The sequence below is a fragment of the Carcharodon carcharias genome, chromosome 6 (genome assembly GCF_017639515.1).
Source record: "Carcharodon carcharias isolate sCarCar2 chromosome 6, sCarCar2.pri, whole genome shotgun sequence".
Classification (NCBI taxonomy): Eukaryota; Metazoa; Chordata; class Chondrichthyes; order Lamniformes; family Lamnidae; genus Carcharodon; species Carcharodon carcharias.
Window position 1 is genome coordinate 106015173 of NC_054472.1, and position 24374 is coordinate 106039546.

Consider the following 24374-nt stretch of genomic DNA (forward strand, 5'->3'; position numbering starts at 1 on the left):
GGGTAATAAAAAAAGACATTGTTATGTAAACAGGCATTTTCACCAATTCCAGTACTCTGTGGGTAATGGGGATACATCAGAGCTGTGTAACTTAGCAACAGTAGTAATTGTTGCTTTCTAGTGCTTTTACTAGGTAAAATTCTTCCATTAGAAATGTGCAGATGTGGCCAATGTAGTAGATTGGAAAACAATTCCATGAATCATGCATAATCAAATGCAATTCTGTTTTTTTTTCATTTATATATACTAAGTTACATTTGTACAGTGTTTTCTAATTTCACTAAGAATTACAGCCACATTTTCTCTTGCCTACTATTATTGTTCAAACCTTTGTATTATTTTTTTGACAGTGAAACAATATTGGTTACTTGCTAAATCTCATGTATGCATCACAACACATAAAATGTGTGATGATATACTATTAATCCATTATTCACCTACATATTTTAATACAATCTATGGCAAAAAATGATAAGCCATAAAAAGTATCTTGTACTCACCTTTGTTAGCTATAATGCTAATTTGATATTAATTAGCTGTAATAATAGTATAAGTGTCTTATAATTTTTCAGCACAGAAGGGAGCTATTTGGCTCTTCATATCTGTGCTAGTTTTCTGAATGAGCTATCCACACAGTCCAATTTGCTTTCCTTTTTTGATCTATATATTAAATATGGTATATCTGTGTGCATTTCCTGTCTACAAAATCTCTCATTCTATTACCATGTTTTTGTGACACTTGTGAAAAGATTTTTTTTTCCATTAGGAACTCCTATGTGCACATTTAGAACAGAAACTGCCTACATAGAGTTACAATGCTCTACTACACAGTCCCCCACCAGAGGAGGTGCTAAAATATTTCATTTTCATTTTCACTTCTTGCAGTTGTCCTATGATCCAACCAACTCTGCTTCTCAAATCACCATAGCCTTTGCTATTGTATTTTAAACAATAACAAATAAAAATATGATATGAATAAGGATAAAAAGTACCATTTCAAAATGGGGACTGAACTATACCTGCACATTCTACCCCAAATGTTCTGAGCCCTCTAACTTCACTGCATCTGAAGATAAAACCTAGGCCAGATTATCACCGTGATGGAGAACCTCTCCGTCATAGTGAAAATGGCAGAACAGCCAAAAATCATAAGTCCTGGAGGCAGCTGGCCATTTAACTCATCAGCTGCCTCCACAGAAGTCAGCTTCTGGTAGCCCAGGAGTGTGAAACCTGAAGTGTGCAGAATAAACCTGGTAAGAACAGGTCTGAACTTTGTGGATTTGTTTGGAAAGCTGTGGTACCCCTTTGGAGAAGTAAAATATCCCTTTGGGTTTGATCCCGGGACATCTATGAAGAAGGTAAGGTGCCCTTTGAAAGAGTTAAAAGTAGGCATGAATGTGCATAAAAGTGCATAAATCTATTAACTGTCAAACTCACTGGAACTGTCAACAGACCTGTCAAAATCAATTGTCAGAACTGTCAAAAGCAAGTGTCAAGAGGACCTATCAAAAGTGCCAAGAGGAAGTGTCAAAAGCACCTGTCGAAGGGAGCTGTCAAGCTGTCAGGGCATTTAAAAGTCCTGCCCTTTAAATCTTTGAAAAAAATTGTCTGCAGAGTTAAAAAATAATCATTGCTTGCTATTTCACTCTGTCGGTTGACATAAGCCTGAGGGTTTCCATTACTGGATTAGCACTATATGACTGATTTCAAAACCATCCATTATCACAGTAGTGTGTCTGCCATTTCGTAGTTTCATTGACAGATACAAATGGACGTAGATTCTTTGAAATTGGACTTTGAATTCCAATGCTTATGTTATAAGGGATTGTGAACTTGAATGAAATGTTTATTGTTATAAGGCATTATGGAATTTAAGAAATATAAATGTAGTAAAAGGGTTTTTATGCATGAGAGTTTTTTTCAGTATAGTGAAGTCTACAATAGATAGAACTTTGTTTTATCTTATCTCTATGGTCTGCTCTGAAGGGCATAGATTGACATGCAAGAAATGAGGGTCATGGAGGTGGGTACATGAGCATAGGTTGGCATAGAGGAATGAGGGCCAAGTGGCAGTGGGTACAGGAGCATAAGTTGGCATAGGAGCTATAAAGATCCATGGCATGGGTACAGGGCATCAGGTGGCATGGGTTGACATGGATGGGGCATGGGGAGTGTGTGTGGGGGTTGGGAGGTGTTTGAGAGGTGAGGGCTCGAGGACTGTTCTTTGTTTTATTCTTTTCTATTTTTGGAGTGCCAGAGGCTGAGGCAGGCCTTCCACCCAGGTCGCCTCTGCACCCAGCAGCTTCCTCATTTCTTCCAGGATCGCCTGCCCAACTTGTAATATATTATGACACAACCGATGGTAAAGGCCAAGTTGTTCAAACTGCAGAGGGAAACTTGAAACAATTGTCATAACCCATTTTTGCAATTTGATTGTTTTGAGATGCAGACTTTGAATTCAGTAGTAATAAGACCACGGAGTCTCAAGAGGTTTTTATAAAACTAAATTAAACATTCATTAATACAAGAAAGATTGTAAACACATTCATAATAACTATAAAAATACCCTAATTAATCTTACTCTCAGTTACACCCCGTTAAGGCATCAGTAAATCTCATGCGGCAGAACTTTCCCCTGTCGGGGGTTTGTGCAGGGGCAGGCAGGTGTAGGCATGAACCCGATCGGTGCCCCCGATCGAGGCCACACCGTCATTTTACACGCGTGGGCCAATTAAGACCCGCCTAGCGTGATGCATGCACGGAAACGCTGAGTGCTCCCTGTGCGGGCGCGGGGGAGTCCCTGATTTGGGGCCTGCGCTCTTTTGCGCATGCATGTGAAAGAGCACAGAAATCTCCCTGAAGCACAGAGCTGCCTTAGGGAGATTAAGTTTGGAAGGAAAGTTTTTATTAAATTCAGGGAAAAATTATTGAGACATGTCCTCTCATGACAGCATTACATGAGCTGGGACATGTTTATCAAATGTTTAAAATTTTTTTAGTTAATTAATAAACCCTTCATGAAACCTCATCCCACCCGTGGATGAGGTTTCATGAAAAATGTGAAGGCTGCCTGGGCTCTTCACCTGTCCGCCAACCTTAAGGTTGGACGGGCAGCATTCTTCACTACTTTAATTACTTTCTTACTGGCCTTAATAGGCCTTTGACAGTTCAGTCGGCGCACAGCTGACTCGGCTGCGCGCCTGCCGAACTGAAAATCTAAATGATGCATGGTGACGTCGGGATGCCCGTCCAATGTCACCATACATCATTTTATGCGTTGGAGAGTGGGCCCCGCCCCTGCTTGCTGACCCTAAAATTCTTCCCATAGATTTAAACAGACACCTGGCAAAGCACACCCTGGACAGTTGCATTCAAAATGAGTTTCTTTCAGCTCTGGGTCCTTGCAGACAGCAGCTTGAGACTAACAGGCTGGAGGCTTCTCACACTTGTCGGATCTTAAAATGTCTCTACCTTACGCACAATTCCCTTTCTCCTTTATGCATACCTTTCTCTTTGAATGTAAATGTTCCATTGTATCACTAGGCTTTTAACTTTACATCTTCTAACTATACTGTCCTTTCATCCTACCAATTTTATTAGTAAGCTGAAAAAATTTAAACCCATTCCTTGGCATGTTCTAGCTAAGTGTAAGATTTCACCTGCAGTCTTGAATGGTTTCTTTTAACAGATGCAAATTTACATTTTACTTTCTACACTCCTTATGTTTAACTAATTAACATCTCAAAACTACTATACATCAAAACACTCAGATGAGTTGGCTTTAATCCAGTTAAGACACACTCAGACACACACATAGACACAAACTCCATTAGAACTCTATATTTAAAAATAATTTCTAATAACATTATAGACATTAATATCAATTAATGACAAATCTAAAATATAGACATCTAAAATATCAGAGTGCTTTATTGAACAAAACCTTTCTGACAATATTCTTTTTTTCTAGAAAGCACACTTCCTCAGCCAGCACAAGAAAATCTTCAAATGGACCTTCCAGAGAAAGATACCAACAATAATACTGATGATTTTAACAGCTATCAGGAGCTAGTAGTTAAATCACTTCAAGACCTGGGGAAAATAGTTGAAGATGCAGCAATACAGAGATGCACTGAAAGTAATTTAAATGACAGTGGGGTACAGTCTTTGGAGGGTGAAAGTGATGCTGATGAAAGTCATGCATCTGTAATTTTCACTAAAGATAAGACACCTGCTTGTGAGAAAGAAGTGATGCTACATTATTCCTGTGGAGAAAATAATCAAATGGTTTCTGAAAATATTTATGATAACTGTGATCAACCCCAGGATTTATCAAAACCTTCTAACATGAGCAAGCTCAAACCTTTTGCAATCCAAGGTTATAACCTGGGCTGTAAACCTCGGGACAGTTTAGAAGCAAGAGGGAAGGAAATTGAGATGATAGACATTGTCCCACTAGAGACTGCCTACCAGAACAGAGTTAATGATGTCAGAGAAGCACAGAATTCAAAGCCAGACATTTCTGTCAGTAAGATGGGGTCTCCAAAGACTGATGATGACTGCACTTCTCAGATATCTACAACCACAGAAGGTTCAGAAGATTTTGACACCACTAAGGGGAACCTAAGTCTTCTGGAACAGGCTATTGCTCTGCAGGCAGAGCAGGGATACATCATAAAGGGAACACACAAGGAAAATGAAAGGATCTTACTAGAAAAGCTAACTGCAGAAAAGCAGCATTGCAAAATCATTGACATTGGCATCAGAAAGAATTACTCCAGCAGAGGTAAACTGCATTTGTTCTTTTTTTGCAGGATCACTTTTCAATCCACTCTTTAAAATAAATTTCCTTTTGGGCTTGTCTGCATCCATATTGTCGTTTTTAACTACCACGGCCATATTTTTTGTGTCCTGAGTCAGTGCTGCTGTATGATAACATGTGTGTGAGATTGGTCTTACAATATATTTTTCCCTCAGACATATGCTTCACTGCCATGTAGTGTTCCATTTAGTAACAGACAATTGATGAAACTTGTTCAGTCATACCAGGTGAGTTTCACTGTCAGTCATGAATATGATTCAAACCTGCAGGTTAGAAATTGAATACCCACTACATGAACTGTCTTATGGAGACCAGGGGGTGAATTTCTGTGGGGTTTCTCTTGATCATCCACCAACATTTGGGCAGAAGAGCGATGGAATGCCCAGAAAAATGACACAAATGTCAGTGCAGCTTCCCAAGGTTTCCACAACTCTTCTTCCAAAGTTAGAGCAAACAATTGGGAAAACCCTGCACAAATTGATCCCCTTGATTTTTTGTGTATATTTAATTTCTTGTCAACAATTGCTATTATCAGTCACTTAGTAGAACCGAACTTGAGAATTGCTGAAATGAGAGACATGTTGATGAAGCTCTTCATCTTGCACTCATCAGGACAAACACAAAGACCAGGATTTTCCAGCCCTGTCATGGTGGGACCCTCGCCGGGACTTTGACTCCATTGACCTTCGGAGGGACCGGATGATCCAGGCAGTGGGAGGGGCTGGAAAACCCTGCTCAAGAATGCCAAACTTCAAACAATCACATCAATTTATACTACAGGAGAAAAGGTTGCTTGACAAGTTGACTCTGATTAACCAAGGCATTGCCATGGAGAAAGCAACAAGGAACCATAGGCTCCCCAAGCTCCTGAATAATTCAGAAAAGATGCAAGGCTTACACATATTCCTTCTGTTTGCCGAGAATAGGTCTCCACATAGAAATGTATATTGCTTCTATCAAGCATAAATTAGCCAACTGATTATCTTAAATGTGTTGTTAGTGTAGCTATTAGCATACTCAAGATTGTTCAGCAAGTGCTGCCCAATCGTTGGATTACATCTAACAGTAAACATTTTGTTTTGGATTTTGCAAGTGTGGGCTGGTTGAATCCAGTCTGTACTCTGCTTATTACAAACAACTGAAGGAACATGCTGTTTGATTCAGTCAACCAATCACTGGCCTATATACCAGGCATTGTACCAGTACTGAAATTCATATACAACATTACTCAATTGTGTGGTAGACAGAATGTCCTTTTGGACTGACAGCAGCATCCTGCTTGTGGAAAATACCGCCCTTTTCTCCCGTAGTATAAATTGTTGTGAAATTTGGCATTCTTGCATTTATCCTGATGAGTGCAAAATGAAAAGCTTTAGCAATACGTCTCTCTTTTCAGCGAAATTCAATTATTACTATCTCAGTTGCAGGGTCTTATAAAGCCCAGCACATAATTCATTCTTACTGACAGTTACTGCATCATTTATGCGGGATTGTTCAGGAATTTCCTTCACTCATTGAAAGGAGAAATCACAGCCTTAGCTAGACAGGGAATTATATAGAATTTACAGCACTGAAACAGAACATTCGTCCTAACTGGTTTATACTAGTGTTTGCACTTCACACAAGCCTCCACTCTTCTTAATCTAACCCTATCCTTTTTCTTTTATGTACCTTCTTCACTTGTCTAGCTTTCTCTTAAATGCATTGATAGACACCTCTGCACTTAGTAGAGTTCAAATGGAAAATTCAATGGAATGTCGATGGAACCTGTATTCTTGTTCATTTCTGAGAGTCTGTGTTAATGCTCTAATATTCAATACTTGGATTTTTAAAAGGCATAAGGACCAGTGAGTTAAATTAATGAATAGATATATATAAAAAAAAAATGGATGGCTACAGTTTCTGTGGGGATTTCTCGATCTTTCAGGAAAACCTAGGCAAAACATGAGCATGTACTCTAGAGAAACGGAAAATCTACTGCACAATATGTAATGAATAGAGACAAGTTGTCTTCCTTGATAAGATTCTTGTGTCATTAACTAGGGAATATGCTAAAGCATTGACAAATAAATTAGTTTTGTAGTAAGAAACATTTACAAAAAATATGTAAGGGTCAACAAGTGTAAATACTATGGAGAAATCCCATGTACATTACAATGAATCCATCAGTCACTGCAAGATGAGCCACAGGTTGCCATACACTTCCTCTTGCAGATGGAGAGTTGAATTCTAGGTTTTGCAGAAGTCACATTTATATTTGAGTCTAGCACTAAGAAGTTATAGAGAAGCAGGTGCTATCATTTTCTTTTGTCAATGTAAATTATTTCTTCCAAACTTGTGTTTCTTCTGTTTCTTTCTCTGAGGGCTACAAATACATGTCAGTACATGTGTTTTCAGCTCTCCATTAATGCCACTCAAGAAGATGTACAAGAGCACCTGGAGTGGTTGATCCATCAATCTATTCTCCCTCCATTTATGTAATAGCTTCTATCCACTTTGTTATCCCTAAAATAGTGCAAATTGAAATCGGCACAATATAAGGGGAATGGTGGATGCAAACCAGTATCTTGTCATTCTGTCATGGAGTACATTGAAGCTTCAAAAACTTGCACCATTGTGGGATTGAATCCAAAGGCTGCATTACATTACCCTTATAGACTTGTGTACAACAAAACTAGTAAATGGCTCTCTGTTAAATGTTTATCTGTAGTTTTTTAAAGTTATTTTCAGTTATTTAAAATCTGACTTTTCAAAGTGGTGGACTAGAAATTTATTAGATTAACTTTTGAAACCAACCCATTTCTAGCTGTAACAACACTTGAATCTGGTAATCACTGTGAAATATATCAAGCAAACTTTTTCATTGGAAATAAAGAAACCAGTTGTGTCCTAAAGCATTGTCTGATTGTGCTAGTTCATGGATGATTTTATGTTTGTGATTATGCAATTGATATGAACAGAAACTTGGACCATAAAGTCAAATTAAAAAATTAGCACAATTTCAAGTGCAATTTGTACCTGGATTGCTGATCACAGCCAAAGTAGAAACACGATCACATAATGTTTAATTAAGGGATATTTACTAGCACTTGGCTTTATCCTTATACCTGCGTGGTTTGACTGTTTAATATTCTCATCCCCAAAGCAACAGTTACATGTTCAGGATTATTGACATAAGAAGGGGCTGACCAGATGGATGTATTTCTGTTAGTTATGTCACTGCTAATGCTCTGCTGATTTTTACAGATTCTATTAGATCTGACAGAAAAGAATCGAAGTGTCCAACTCCAGGCTGTGATGGCAGTGGTCATATTACTGGGTTATATCCTCACCACCGGAGTTTTTCAGGCTGTCCTCACAAAATGAGAGTGCCACCAGACAGTGAGTAGTCAGCAGTGCAACATACTTTTCAACCTTAAACCAAACTTTACACCCACATGCAGTATATAATTATAAACTTAATATAATTAAGTATATATATAAATTTATATACATATATATATTTCTATGTATAATCTATATATATACATTATAAACTAACATTCAAAAAGCTTTTTTTTGTATTGTGCAGCTGGGTTATTACAAGCATTCAAAATCTCTGTAGTTATAATAAAAAAACGTAAGCACAATATTTAAATTAAAGGAATGAAGGAGTCTCATCTGAGAACTGGCTACACTTTAGTTGAACATATGGGGTTTAAATAGACCAAATGTTCTGCTTGGCAAATTTAGTGTATTGATATGATTATAGCTCATGGCTCCACCCTGTTACTGTATCGTTCCAAAGTCAGCACATGGTTAATAAAAGAGGAAGAAAGCTCAGTTCCTAAATCTGCAACTCAAATTTTGGCATAGAACTGAGTGATAGCTCATTTCAAAGGCACAGTAGACAATGTCAGTCATTCTTCCTGAAGTTATTATGAAACAGCAAATTGATAGTTGATTAGATTTAAGCTGTCCTAACTGTTTATATATGTTTATAATAATGAACAGAGTTTCGAGCCAATATTGAATGTTATTGTGGTAACAATAAGGATAGCAGCAAGTAGTTGTTTGGTAGTACAAAACTTGAGGATTGCTGCAAAAAGACACATGTCGTTGAAGCATTTCATCTTGCACTCATCAGGACATTCATAAGAATGCCAGTTGTAAAGGGAACAATAATTTATACATCATGAGAAGAGAGTGCTGATCAGTTGGCAAGTGGTTGGAATATAAACAAAACTTGTCAGTTAACTGTCAGTCATCAGTTAGCTGGTGCATTCTCCATAGCATCATCTCCAGCAATCTGAGTCCATTTGCCAACGAATCAGGACTCTCTTCTTATGAAGGATAAATTGCTGTTCCCTTTACATCTGGTATTCTTGTGAATGTCCTGAAGATGAAAAGCTTCGACAGCATGTGTTTTCTGCAGCAATACAGCAACAAGTGTTATGAAGCCACAATGGCAGCAATAATACGCTGTAGTGTCTGTTTCATTGAGGTGGCAAAGATACTAGAAATATTTGCAGATAACACAATGACAGATTTAAGATAGCCTAACCCTCTAATCCTGCAACCTTAGTCTTATTAGAATCTCTCCCACCTGCCCTGGTCATCAATGTTAAAGAGACACTGAAAAAGTAGTAAGCAAGAACACCTGAATGAACAGAAAAACTCCAAATTGAAAGAAAAGTTATAAGAAAAATAGATAAACAACAAAAACTGCTGGAAACACTCAGGGGGTCAGGCAGTATCTGTGGAGAGAAACAAAGGGTGGGATTTTCAGGCAGGGGGAGAAGTTCCTACCCAAAGTCAATGGACTTGTGGCTGTTCTCTAAATTTTCTGGCCCCGCCCATGGCGATTCCTGTCATAGGACCGGAAAACCCAGAGTTTCTGCAAACTCTGTTTCTCTCCAGACCTGACTGAGCTTTTCCAGCATTTTTTTGGTTTTTTTTCAGATTTCCAGCATCCGTAATATTTTTCTTTTGTAAAAGAAATAGATGTTACGCTTAAAGAAAACCTTTTTCATTACAATCAAAGAATATACCATAGAAGAAGACCAATTCTGCTCATTGTGCCTGTGCAGTATCTATAGAAGAGATACCCAGTTAGTTTCACTCCCTTGCCCTTTCCCCATATCACTGTTAATTGTACCATTGTAGAGAGTTGGTAAATACGGCCCCAGATTTTAAAATCATAAACTGCAATGCTGAAGTCAATATTAATTTTACAGTAACACATCTATTCAAACAACATATGACTGAAATAAATGTTAAAAATGAACTTCTATCTAAAAGGACTGACTGATTTTCACCTCCCAAATTTAGGGAAGCTGAAGCCAATTATACCATTACCCTGGAAGAGATCAACTAACCTAGCACAGGCCTAGGAACCCGGGGCCTTTCTGGTCTGTATAACTTAGCTATTCACTAGCCAAACTCACTGGGCGGAATCATCCCAGATTTGCAGTAAGCGTGGTAGCGGGCGGGAAAAGGGACATTTTACCCGCTGGCCGGTTTTCACGCTGTATCGTCTCAATCCCGCCCCACTAATCATGCAATCCCAGGAAACAGACCATTTTGCTGGCAGGCGGTCTCTGATTTGCCATCATCTCACCACTTTGTCATGCTAGGCGTCATATTTAAACTGCAGCGTTGCGTACAACTCTCAGTGCTTCCAGCCCAGGACTGTTGCACAGAAGACATGGCCCCAAAAGGCAAGCAGACTGCAACCCTGATTCAGTGACACATCCCTGGGACACCTTGTGGAGCCCGCATGATGTCCTCTACCCTCTCTCTGGCTTGGGAGGCCAATCAGTGTCACCACTCCGGCATGGAAAGTTGTGGCAAAGGTGGTCAGTGCCAATGTTGCATAGAAGAGGTTTGCCATCCAGTGCAGAAAGAGGATGAATGATCTCATCCATGTAGCCAGGGTAAGGTAATCATCCCATCACTCTAAACTCATACACTCACAAGCCCCGCACACATTCACTGGCATCTCACTCACTGCCAGCTCAAGGGACATCATCGCCCATTCTTACACACACAGCCTCACATGTCCATCTGGCCTCATCCCCCCGGAGGCTGTCTCCTCAGCCCCCACCCTCTTGAAGCCACTTGCACAGATCAACATGTGTCCACACACACCCTGGATACCTGCCTTCCCCAGTAATTCCCTCACCCTGCAGCCTCTTCCCTTGCCTGAGGCCACTTCTCCCCTTTCCCCAAGCAAGCCCTAGCCCTGCAGCCGTTGAAAAACCACCACCGCCTCACTGCTGGCCTGGTAGGTAGAGATCTGCCCATGGTTGTAGGGACAAGCAAGCAGTGATAGGAGCAGATAACCAAAAGATGTCACTTGTGAACAAAGCCCTTGTCATCCATCCTTATTATGGATGGCTGCATTGACTTTCGGACTTTAACTGAAATTTGGCTCATGGATGGAAACGTCTTGCTCTTTTCTAACTCTTCCCCACCTGGATATACTTTCCATCACCTTTCTTGTCCAAACCACAATGGCAGTGTGCCACTTATCTCCAAATAATGCCTTTGTCTCCATCCCTTGTTCCTGTGGTAACTGCTTCTCCATCAAGCACCTCAGCATGTTTCATCCTTCCTGCCTTTCCTTTAAAATCATTATCCAATCCTTTTACCTTTTTGGTGGGTGGGCCCTAAAGAAAGCCTTTTTTAAACAAAATTATCATTCAAAATAGTCAGTTTTAAAAATCTACTAATTAATCATTTAACAGCATGTCAGGATTATTAAATTTTTTTCAGGGCAAGTTCATCAAATTTTCTGAATTACATCACTGTTAAAAACCTAGCTGTGCCTGATTGGACAACATGTAACTTTTTAAGGGGGTTCTAATAGCGATGTGGGAGGGGAAGGTTGAAGCTCTTGCTGATTTCAGTGATTGCTGGCTCTCGGAGAGGGGGCACAGCCCAGCCTGCATTGGGACCCTGGGAGACAGACTGCAGCTTTACACTTTAGGCTGTAGACTGCAGCCCAATCAAAGGGGTTACAATGCCGAATACTGACAGTTGCCCCTCAACACCACACCGCCAACCTCTCCCCCACCCATCGCCCTGAAATAATCAGACCTGTTTGGCTTGGGCAGACTCAGCACAGATTTATGAAAAGGAAATCGTATTTGACAAATCTGTTTTTTGAAGTTCTAAGTAGTTGGGTGTATAAGGAGCAACAATGAATGCTGTATGTTTGAATGTTGGTATTCAGAGGGACCTGAGTGTCCTTGTACACTCACAGAAAGTTAACGTGTAGGTGCAACAAGCAAATTTTATCAATTGGAAGGCAAATGTTAAGTTATCCTTTATAACAAAGGGATTGAAGTACATTCCTAGTAATTGCAGGCCGGTCAATTTAATATATGTGGGGGATAAGGTTTTAGAAACAATAATCAGGGGAAAAAATAAACAGGCTCTTAGAGAGGTTTGAGTTGGTTAAGGAGAGCCAGCATGGATTTATAAAGACATTGAATACAAAAGCAGGGAAATAATGCTGAACCTGTATAAAGCTCTGGTTAGGCCACAACTAGAGCACTGCATCCAGTTCTCGTCACCACACTACATAGTATGTGAGGACCCTTGAAAGGGTGCAGAAGAGATTTACAAGAATGGTTCCAGAGATGAGGTATTTTAGCTACAAGGTTAGATTGGATTTTTTTTTTATTCATTCATGGGATGTGAGTGTCGCTGGTCAGGCCAGTATTTCTTACCCATCCCTAGTTGCCCTAGTTCAGAGGGCATTTAAGAGTCAACTACATTGCTGTGGGTCTGGACTCACATGTAGGCCAGACCAGGTAAGGACAGCAGATTTCCTTCCCTAAAGGACAATAGTGAACCAGATGGGCTTTTACAACAATCGACAATCGTTTCTGGTCATCATTAGATTTTTAATTCCAGATTTTTTTTATTGAACTTAATTTCCACCATCTGTCATGGTGGAATTCGAGCCCGGGCTCCCAGAGCATTAACCTGGGTCTCTGGATTACTAGTCCAGCGACAATACCACTACTTGATAGAGATAACCAAGATTATGACAGGTTTAGAAAAGCTGTTTCCATTAATTGATTCGTATAAGGACAAGGGGACACAGATTTAGGATTTTAGCAAGAGGTGCAGGGGGACATGAGGAAGAACCTTTTATATACAGCAAGTGGTAATAATCTGGAATGCACTGCCTATGAGGGTGGTGAGAATGAAATGTTGAATGATTTCAAAAGAGAATTAGATGGACATTTGAGAGAAATAAACTTACAGTGCTCCAGGGACAGAGTGGGGCAATGGGGCTGACTGGATTGCTCACAGGGGACCAGCATGGATTTGATGGGCCGAATGGCCTCATTCTGTATCATAATGATCCTATGGATGGGGTTTACCAGCTCCGACACTGGCGGGCATCGTCACGGGCAGGATCTCTGCAACTCTGTCCAAATTTTCCCATCCTGCCTGCAATGATGACCACCAGTGTCAAGACCGGAAAATCCTAACCTATAACTCTCTATAAGAGTTAAGAAGTATTACTGCAATTATGTAGGACCTTGGTGAAACCAAACCTGGAGTACTATGTACAGTTTTGGTCTCCTTAATTAAGAAAGGAGGTGGTTCACTTAAAGGGAATGTAATAAAAGTTCACTAGACTGATATTTGGAATGAGGGGATTGTCTTATGAGGAGAGATTTAGTAGACAGGGCCTGGAGTTTAGAAAAATAAGAAGTGATCTCATTGTAACATATAACATTCTTAAGTTCTTCACAGGGTAGATGCTGAGAAGATGGCTCCCTTGATGGGTGAGTCTAGTACGAGGGGTCATAACCTCAAAACAATGGGTTAGCCATTTAGGACTGAGATGAGCAGTCATTTCTGCACACAAGGAGTTTAAACCTTTGGAAATCTCTAACCCAGAGAGTTGTGGATGTTTAGTTATTGAGTATATCCAAGAAAGAGACTGATAGATTTTTGGGGACAAAGGGGATTAAGGGTTATGGGCTGAGTGCAGGAAGGTGGCATTGACGTAGAAGGTCAACCATGATCTTAGTGAATGCAGAGTAGGCTCGAAGGGCCAAATGGCCAACCCAAGCTCCTGTTTCTTACGTTCTACAACACTTCACCAGCCACATCCCCTTATCTTCTTCCAATTCTACTTCCTTTTACATCCACTCCAGAAAGAAACTCTCAACAATGTCATTTAGAGCTGCAATTTCAAAGTGCCAAATTCCTAGCTTTTTGCCCTCCATTTTCCATGAAATTTCTGCAGTCATTGACCTGCACAACCATTCTTTCATCTTTGCCATATCCCCAAAAAAACATTTACTCTCTCCAATCCTGGTCATTCCCCTGGCATATTCCCCACCTTCACTCCCAGTCCAAGAGGAGTAGATTTAAGGGTATTAGACACAAAATTGTTTAGATATTCATAAACAGAAATGGCTGAATTCATAAAGCCCCATTGTCTGTACTTTCCTTTGCCAAAACTGTCTACCACTATGGTATTCTCCAGAAGAGCAAATCTAACTCTTTTACCAACTGAGCCTTTAAAGACTTCTCCATTATGTCTTCCATCTCCAACAAGAATTTTGAAGAGCTCATGCATTTCTTTGTCCCTAAACTGAGACCATTCATTCTGCTACCACTGCAAGCCCTCCCGTTTCCCTTTGCTTAACAAGAAAAATCTCGTCAAGATTCTTCCACGTCCTAGACCTGAACTCATGTCTTTTTTGATTTCTCTCGATACCTTCTCCATGCTCTGTGCAAGTTCATCTGTTCCCTGAGATGCATATCTGAACCTCATTCCCACTAAACTGCTGACTACCCACCTTCCCTTCCTTTCCCCCATGCTAGCAGATATTACAAATTGTCACATCTTGTCAAGCATTGTTAACCTCCCTTATAAAAGTGCCATCATCCTTCTCCCTTCAACTAGCCCATTTTCTACCATGTTGCCATTGTAACATCTCCAACCTCAACTTTCTTCAAAGTTCTTGATTGTGCTGTCGCCTCTCAATTACTTGTCCATCTTTCATGTAACCTCATGTTTGAAAACCTCCAGTCAGGTTTCTCTCCCTGCCTGGAAGCAGCCCTAAACATAGTCACAAATGGCATCTCCTTTGACTGTGGCCATGCTTCATTTTCTCTCCTCATTGAAGTCAATGGATCATAAAATTGGGAGTGTAAAATTGGGGTAATAATTTAAAAAAAATTTAATGACTTTGCAGTTTATGTCCCTCTTGTGGATCAGGTCTCATTTGTAACATTCTCCCAAATAGTGCCAGTTCTGTTGTTTCAAGCAGTCTCACTGGAATATAAATAGTGGCTAATTTTTCTGGCAGCTATCTACTCACAGATGGGGGACTTATTAAATCAGGGTCCTATGCCATATATAAGATCCCAATCTAATTTTCGTATTCTTCTTGTCAAAGTGCATGCTCTTTCCAATGCAACTGAGTGCTAAGCAACCTAACAGTGGTTGTTAAAACTGAAAACATCAGGAGACAGCTATGGCTCTTTTATATTAGGGTGATTATAAATGTTGCTCCTGGCTCACAAGTGTCTTTTCATCTGCTGCTGGTCTCTTTTTCCCACCTACCTCTGGGATTGCATTTCTCCGATGACCGCACTCCCTCATACAATTACAGAATCACAGAATTGTTACAACACAGAAACAGGCCATTCAGCCCTTTGTGTCTGAACTGGCTCATCATAGGAGTAATTTACCTAGTTTTTCCCTATGATTCTGCACATTCTTCATTTTCAATCCAATTCCATCTTGAATGCCTCAGTTGAATCTGTCTCCACCACAATCTTAGGCATTCCAGATCCTAACCACTCGCAATATGGAAAGGTTTACCCTCATGTTTGCCTTGCTTCTTTTGCCAATTATCTTAAATCTGTATCCTCTTGTTCTCAAGCCTTCTACCAATGGAAACAGTTTTTCCCTATCTATTCTGTCTAGACCCTGCATGATTTTGAATACTTCAATTAGATCTCTTCTCCGAGGAAAATGGTGCCAATTCTCCAATCTATCAACATAACTGAAGTTCCTCATCTCAGGGACCATTCTCATGAAACCTTATTGCAGTCTCTCTAATACCTCCATATCTTTCCTAAAGTGTGGTGCCTAGAACTGCATGCAATGCTCCTGTTAAAGCCAAACCAGTGTTTTATACAGGTTTAATATAACTTCCTTGCTTTTATATTCTATGCCCCTATTAATAAAACCTAGAATGCTGTATGCTTTATTAACCACTCTCTCAACCTGTCCTGCCACCTTAAATGGTTTATGGACATGTACACTCAGGTCCTTCTGCTCTTGTACCCCCTTTAGAATTGTACCCTTTATTTTATATTGTCTCTCCACATTCTTCCTCCCAAAATAAATCACTTCACACTTCTCTGCAGCTTGTCCACCCATTCCACCAATCTGTCCGTGTCCTTTTGAAGTTCTACATTATCCTCCTCACAGTTAACAATACTTCCAAGTTTTGTATCATCCACAAGATTTGAAATTGTGCCCTAAATACCAAGTTCTAGGTCATTAATATATCAGGAAGAGCAGGGGTCCCAAAAAAGTTCTCCTCACTAACATCTCCCAAAATTGAGAGAGCTGTCTCACAGGCTAGTCAAGCAATAGCCTGACAGAGTTATACTCAGGGAATCATATCTTGCAGATCATGTCCCAGACGCCACTATCACCATCCCTAGTTGTGCATAATGGTACAACATTGACTCCGGCTGCCATGAAGTCTCATTGCATCAGGTCAAACATGGGCAAGGAAACAACACTGACCCCTGGGGAACTTCACTACAAATCTTCCTCCAGTCCAAAAAATACTAATTAACCACTATTCTCTATTTCCAGTCACTCAGACAATTTTGTATCCATATTCCTACTGTCCTTTTTATCTCCTGAACTATAACTTTGCTCACAAGTCTGTTTAGGACACTTTATCAAATGCCTTCTGGAAGTCAATGTATGCCACATCAACAGCATTTACCAATTACTTGCACCACGGCTCATTGAAGAATCAGTCAGATTTTCCCAGTCAATGCTTATTGAACACCGATAGTTCTCAGAGCACATGCGAATGAGGCCTGACCATGAAAATTGTTCAGGCATTTCTCTAGTGCTACCAGGTGAATGGTGCAATTGGTTAGCTTACTCCCTGGTCAGTGTGCACCTGTATTTGAAAATCAGCATCTTTACTGGGTTACTATGAATTTTATTTCAACAGTGGTAGAGAATAGTATTATATTTATGAGACATGTTGTAACTTTCCCATAGTGTTGTTAATAGGTTAGTGGAGAATGCAGATTAGTCACCAGAGTTGGAGTAGACGAGGCAGGAACTGTGGAGCCTCCCAAGCAAGAAAAACACTTTTCCCTTTCATTAAAGTATTCAAGTTCTTATATGTTCCCAGTAACCATCAGGATCTAAATTTCCCAAATCTCTGGTCCTTCTTACAGCTGCCTTTGGGGAAACTCTGTGACATTGTCCTATAATTTGTGCATGTCTGGTGAGTACAGTGGACTAGCTGGCTAACACCCATTGTTAAGACATATATATGGAGAATGGTTTGTTGGGCAGATTATCACAGGACTGTAAATGGGCATGGAACAATGCAACAGCCAACCATCCACTGTCAGCATTTTCAGGACAGTAGGGAGAAAATTGAATAATATTTTTGCATGAAATTGCTATCATATAGCAGAATGCAATGTCTCCATTTGAATCTTTGCCTTCCTGCATTAAGCAGATTTTCTTATGCATAATATATCCAATGTAAATTTCTTATTTACATGCATTAGGGTTTGTGTGGGGGCCAGTTAGCTTAGATGGCTAGCATGGGGTTCAGAATAATGCTAACAGCGTAGGTTCAATTCCCATTTTGGCTGAGATATACTTGGGACCTGCCTCCTCACCTTGTCCCTGAGAGCAGAAGGCAATGGCAAAGCACCACTGGCAAAAACTGCCAAGAAAATGGTTCAGGATTATACATCAGCAGACAATAAGCCAAGGACCTGCCTGCGGGCAGAGCACACATGAAGTATGAAGATGAATGGATCGTGTATGTATATATATAGACAGATTATGCACTCAAGAAAAACAGTGAAATGAACCAGCATCATTACTGAGACATGTTTTGTTGCATCTTTTCCTATATTCAGTCCTTGCTATGCATGAGAATGTGCTCAGGTGTCCAACCCCAGGCTGCACAGGAAGAGGGCATGTGAATAGCAACCGCAATTCACACCGAAGGTAAGCTGTAAATAATTTATAGTGAGAATGTCAGACAATCAAGAGAATAGCTAAACTAATGGGTTAGAGCAGTTCTTTCATTCCAGAGTTCAACCCATTTGAGAGGGGTATGATTAAAAGTTGTCTTTTTTGACTAAGAGTCCTAAGTGGGTTTCAGCAGTCACAATCCAGATAACGACACAGAATTATACTGCTACCAACTTTACAGTTTTCCGAAATGGTCATAAAGAAAATTGATAATTGGTATATTTTTGTAAGGCTTCTTAAGCTTGTTGTCAGGGCAGTGTAAGAGGAGATTTATAGTGAATCTAACCAACAACTAACTTTTGAGTTAGATTCTTCATAAAAATTTGTAATCTCCGCTTCTTGTCAGTCATTCTCGTGATGTGAGAGCAATTACATGTATCTCATATAAGATGCTACATTTGCTGGTAAATGCTTTGAGTGTTCTCCAGATTGGGCATCATATCTTCATGAAAGAAAGCATGTTGGGGTAATTAAAAGCTGGCTTTGGCTATTTGGCCATACATGCTAAGATGCCACAAACTGGGTTGGGGCTTTACTTATTCATGGCAGGCTTCTAGTGAGAGCCCTAGAACTAAAAACAATAGAGGAGATAGAAATGGGTCAAGAACCTGTGGCTCACCTGTCACCATTATTTACATGCTACCTTTTGGTGAGAGGGGTGGGGGGGTGGGGGGGGTGAGGGGGTGGGTGGGGAGGGGTGGGGGGGGGGGGGGGCGGTGCTGGGTGGGGTGGGAGAGGGTATAACCAGAGGTGGTCCCAGAAGGGACTACAGAAAGAAAATTAAAGTTGGGATTGGAAGCATAAGTAAGTTGCGCTACCCAAATTTCCCTGCTGTTATCACAGCATTCCTGTCCAATAGGATGAACTTCCATGGAGGGTCTCCAGCTCGTCCAGTTTATACAAGCTGTGGAAACCCTGTAAATACAGCACTTACACTGTTTTTATTTGTCTTGTCTGCCAAGAGGCTATTTTATCTCCTTTAACAATACAAGTTAATCTTGGTGACTAATTTAGCATCATTGTTCAGATACTAGAAATACTTTCACACCTCCTTTGTATTTTATTATTAACTAGTCAGTGATTGATTTATTACATTTTCTATTCACCTGTAAATTTGGCTCCTGCACTCCTACAGCTTGCTGATCAGGCAAAAACCACTGAACAGGAAGCTTTTGGCTTTCTTCATTCTCAGAAAAAGTTCTAGCGCAGGTTAGGCTTATGTCATATTGGATCTATGTCCAAACAATTTTGATTCAAGGCTATGAGCATTTAGATGTACAACAGAAGGGGTTCCCTTTGCCAATATGAGAAGTCCAGGACGAAGCTGTGAGAAGAACTTGCGTTAAAAGGAGCAAATTGTGAGAGGACTCCAGCCTAAACGAATGTGTTTTTCAGCACCCTGGAGAGGGAGACAGCCTCACAGTGGGCAAGTGCCTTTGGCAAGACCCCTTACATGAGAACATGGATTAAACAGTTGGTGATGAGTAATCATGATACACAACATTCAAATTGGATGTCTATAATATCAGTATGGTTAGCACAATCAAGAAGTTGTGCAGCCTATGCCAGGCAGCAGAAATTGTACTTGCATACATTTCTGTTTGGTTTTGTTTGCAGACTCTGGAACATGATGATGGGTGTGAGATTAGTTCTATCGCATAGTTGGTTTATTAGCTTATGTGCCTGTTCATGCACGAGTCTGCAACTCCACATGCCTGACAGAAGAAGTCATTTTCGAAGACTGCTTAAATTATTTGGCTTTAAGAATTTTTGATCTATATCAATCACAAGTGCCCAGCTATAGGGTTGAGTGCCAAAAATATTATGGTCTTACAAATAGTAATCCCATCTGCACTTGAGATCAGCATTAGAAAGTCCATAATGATTTCAGCACAACGGCTGGGATTTTCCACTCCTAACCGTGGCGGGTGTAATGGCATGTGGGGGGAAAATTGTGGCGGGAGCTGAAAAATCAGTTTGCCGCCAGCATGAAATGACAGTCGCAATTCCCGCCAGAGGCCAGTGTGTAGAAATTTTGCATCCTGTCAACGAGATACAGGTGAAGCCCCAACTGGAACAATCCCCCCTGTCCAATTATCAACAGAACCAGCAAGATATCACACCAGTCTGGAACACATCCGGACCAACATGGTGTGGACATGTCGGGACTCACCTGGAAGAAGGCCTGGGGCAGCCTGTGGAGGATGGAAGATGGAGCGACCATGGACCCTGGAACACTACATGCAGCAATGGGTGGGTGGAGCATCAACCACATGGATCTTCACACTGTAGGAGCTTCCAGGATGTGGATCTTCACGCTGCAGGTGGTCGTCTGCATGAGGTACTGTTGGGTGATGATGGTCATTGCTGGGGGGTGGATTAGACAGGGAGGAGAGAAATGAAGAAGTGGGATGGGTGTGGAGGCCTAGAAGGGGGCGGCAGAGGCTGGGTTGGTGGGGGAAAGAGCAATGCTGCAGAGGTCGTGGAACGGGTGAGGTGGTTTATGGAGCCAGAGGGTGGGAAGGACAGCACTGGAGTGCAGTGGGGTTGGCGGCTGTGCAGGTGTGAACGGGCATGGGGGCAGTGTGCAGGTATGCATGGGAATGGGATGGAATAGGGGAAAGGGGTTCAGAGGGAAGGGACCGTGGTGTCAACTGATGTGTGCTAGGGGGGCATACTGAGAGAATTGTTGATAGGAATGGATGTTGAGGGTTAAAGGAGGCAGTTGGAGCTGGTAGGGTGAGAGGGTGAGGATCTTGTGAAGATGGGTGAAGGGACACTGAGGGTTGTTGGAGGGGATATGGAAGTAAAGCCACATTCTGGGGGCTTGGCAGGATGAGTGGGTGCATGTTCATTGTCACGGATGGGGAGGCCCTCCTCAGGAAGGTAGGAGAAGTAGACATTCACCTGCATGGCATGGAGGGTGATGGGGAAGGGTTGTAAAGTGACTGTGGGGAAGTCAAAGGTCACACCAGGAGGGTCAATGGTAATGGGGGGGGGAGGGTGTGGGTCACAAGGGAAGGTTGGAAGATGTTGAACTCAACCTGGAAAGTCACATGCGCCATGGCCGTGTGCAACCATCTAGAGCCTTGAGGTGGAAATCTCCAGATGCTGCATGAGTCAATGGGGTTGGGCAGAGTGGCAGGTCAGCTCACCAGGACAACTGAAGGGAAACCCCAGCACCCCCCAGTATTGACAATGCTGAGACGTTTCAACAGATGAACACATGAAGGCCAAACGCTCAGTGTGTGAGAGAGGCCTCTTGCACATGGCTCACAAGGGCCCTGGCAGAGATCCTTGCCTCGCTGCACATGCATGATTCCAGGGGACATAGATCCAGCCTGGGCATCCCCCTGAAGATATTGCAGGTGCGGGGTTGTGTTGGTGGTGCACAGGCTTAACAACTACAAATCACAATCAAACCACACCAGATCTCATTAATGGGCAAGTGTAGTCTATTTACAAAATTGTAAGAATATTAACAATTATAGTGCACTCTTGCAACCACATGTGAAATCATATATTCTTAATCTTTCATTCCCTACCACTTCTTCTATGTGCTCCCCTGACACCCGCAGCAGGGGTGGAGGCAGCCTGCTGACCAGTCTGCCCTCTTTCCTTTGGTTACCCTGCTTTGGGGCAGCTGCTCCTCCTGCAGTCACGGGGAGGAAGCTGAAGGAGTCACAAGCAAGTGGAATTCCAAAGGGCCTGACATCCCAAGTAGAGATGCCAGGGATGTCCAACAGCCGCTCCTCCTCTTTTTGGATGCCTGAGGGCCCCTGCCTGACTTCCTGAGGGAGGTTGAGAGCCCTGTTCCCCTCTCACGTAGCCACAGTAAGATCTCACCCATGGCTACAGCGATAGAGTGCAGGTCTGCTCACATCTCTGACAAAAACTTAGCGTTCTGCTGGATGAGGTTCTTCACATCATTCGCCATCCTCTCCATGGAGAGCACCATGCACGCACAGGTCAGAACCACTTCATCAGAGAGCCGGTGATAAGACTCCTCTGCTTCATGTGCCACTCTATTGAGGGCCTCCACCACCTCTGCCTGATGTTCCCCACCTCTCGCTGCATCTCCAGCATCTCGTGCAGGGCTGATCCCAGGGGCACAGCCACAGGGGATTTCTGCACTGACTGCCTGCCCCTTCTAGCAGTCACCCATCTATCTGGCTGTACCTTGGGTGTGACCACGTCTGCAAAACTCCTGACTATGGCGCTTTCCACCACCTGAATGCTCCTAAGTGCATCCAACTGCTGCTCCAACTGATCCATGTGGTCTGTGAGGAGCTGCAGTTGGGTACACTTCCTGCAGATGTAGTTGTCCGGGACACTTGAAGTATCACAGATTTCCCACATCCCTCAGGTGAAGCACTTCACCCCAGCAACTGCCATTCCTAGAACTATTTAATAAATTAATTTAAATCTAATAACTCCTTACTGACTCCTTTTTAACTATACATTCCCTAGGGCTAGATTTCTATTATAAATGCTAAATTCTAAGAACAGTAATCCCCTGCTTCTGGTCTAGATACCCTCTAGTTATTAATTAAGTGATTAATTTATTTGAAGAAGAACCTCTGATCCAGCCAGTTTTGACCAGGAGCCAGATATATACCTTTAAAATGACTAAATTAAATAAAATAGAAGAATAACAAAATCATATATTGTTCAATATCTCAGGAAACGCCATGTAAACACCTTCAGAGTTAAAATGCTAAGCATGCAGGATATTTCATACTAAAAATCAACAAGCTGAGACTGACCAACTGTGACCAAAAATGTGTCAACACACTAGTAACTAAACTAAACTTAAGAGGAAAAACTTCTAAAAATCCCACAAAGAAGAAAAGGAAGAGTTTCATTGGGATAAACAAGAAAATACTGAAAATGTCCTTTCTATCTAATCTGACTTCTTCCAGCCATTTTAAACTTTTTTTTGGTAAAACACCTGTGCTGCCTTGTGCATCACAATATAAAAATTCCCACCCCACCTGATAGCTATTGGATCTCCAGGAAGAGTCAAATCCTGTTTTCAAGTTCCTCCATGGCCTCAGTCCTCCCTATCTCTGTAATTTGCTCCAGTCCTACAACTCTCTGAGAAATCTGAGCTCCTATAATTCCCGTCTCTTGTGCATCATAATTTTAATCACTCCACTATTGGCGCCGTGCATTCAGCTGCCTGGGCCCTAAGCTCTGAAATTCCCTCCCTAAACCTCTCTGCCTTTTTCCCTCATTATATAGCTTAATAAATACATTCAGGGAAAAAGAGTGATAAAAATAAATGTGGAGCCATTAAAGACAGATGCAAATAAGACTATAAAAGAGAACAATAAAACATCAAATTTGTTAAAAGAAAGCTTTGGCCTAGATTTCCACTCCCATGTTGGGTAGGCAGAATTCCCAGCTTTACAAACCTGACCTTTAAAAATGAACACTGGATTTTCATTACGGGTTGGGGAAGGGGTTTAAAAGTTGGGGCCAGCAACCCCAGAACTGCGGAGGCTGCCGGATGTGGAGGCAGACTGGGCATAAAACCTGCCTTGCAGCTCCGCCAAAATATAAAATAAGAGAATAAAACATGAAACATCCCTCCAGCCCTCACCCTTCACCCCCCCCTTAACCCCCAACACATTGCCTATGCCCCATCCATGCCAACCCATGCCACCTCATGCCCCTCACCCATACACCATGGTCTTTTATGCCCCTCCATGCCAAAGACTGCATACCCACCCACCCCCTATGGCCCCTCATGCGCCCCATGCCAAGCTATGCCACCCACCCACCTTTATAGCCCCTATGCCAACTTAGTGCCAAACCATGCCAATCCATGCTACCCACCCACCACCCTTTGTCCTTAGACCCACCATGCCAAATTACCTCAGGACCCATGCAGAGGTGAGATAAAATAAAGTTCTAGAAAATAAAGTTCTAAGGGTAGAATTTTATGGCCCCTCCTGCCGGCCAGATATTCCGGTCCCACTGAAGTTAATAGAGTTGTGAGCCACTCACCGCATTTTCCGGCCCTGTACCCACCGTGACAGGATTGTAAAATTCCGCCTAAGTGTCTATTGCAGATGTCACTGTATTGAAAAAAAAACACTCCTATTCATTAGAACTCCTTTACTACATTTACATTCCTCAACTAAATAAAGCCTAATAAAAACAAACAGTTCATTCAAGTGCACGATCCCTTATAACAAAAAGCTTTGGAATTCATAGTCCCACATCAAAGAGTCTATAACCACTTGTAGCTGTCAATCAAACTGT

At 41.6% G+C, this 24374-nt stretch overlaps 1 protein-coding gene across 1 annotated transcript in view; it reads left to right on the forward strand.

The window, feature by feature from the left end:
* Nucleotides 1-4373: 4373 nt before the first annotated feature.
* The window catches only part of st18 (ST18 C2H2C-type zinc finger transcription factor), an 83042-nt gene continuing 63041 nt past the window's right edge, over nt 4374-24374 (forward strand). Inside the window, exons 1-3 of the mRNA XM_041189771.1 lie at nt 4374-4786; nt 8069-8203; nt 17987-18077. Coding sequence (XP_041045705.1) covers nt 4438-4786; nt 8069-8203; nt 17987-18077 — 575 coding nt within the window. The 5' untranslated portion in view covers nt 4374-4437. The remainder of the gene's footprint in view (nt 4787-8068; nt 8204-17986; nt 18078-24374) is intronic.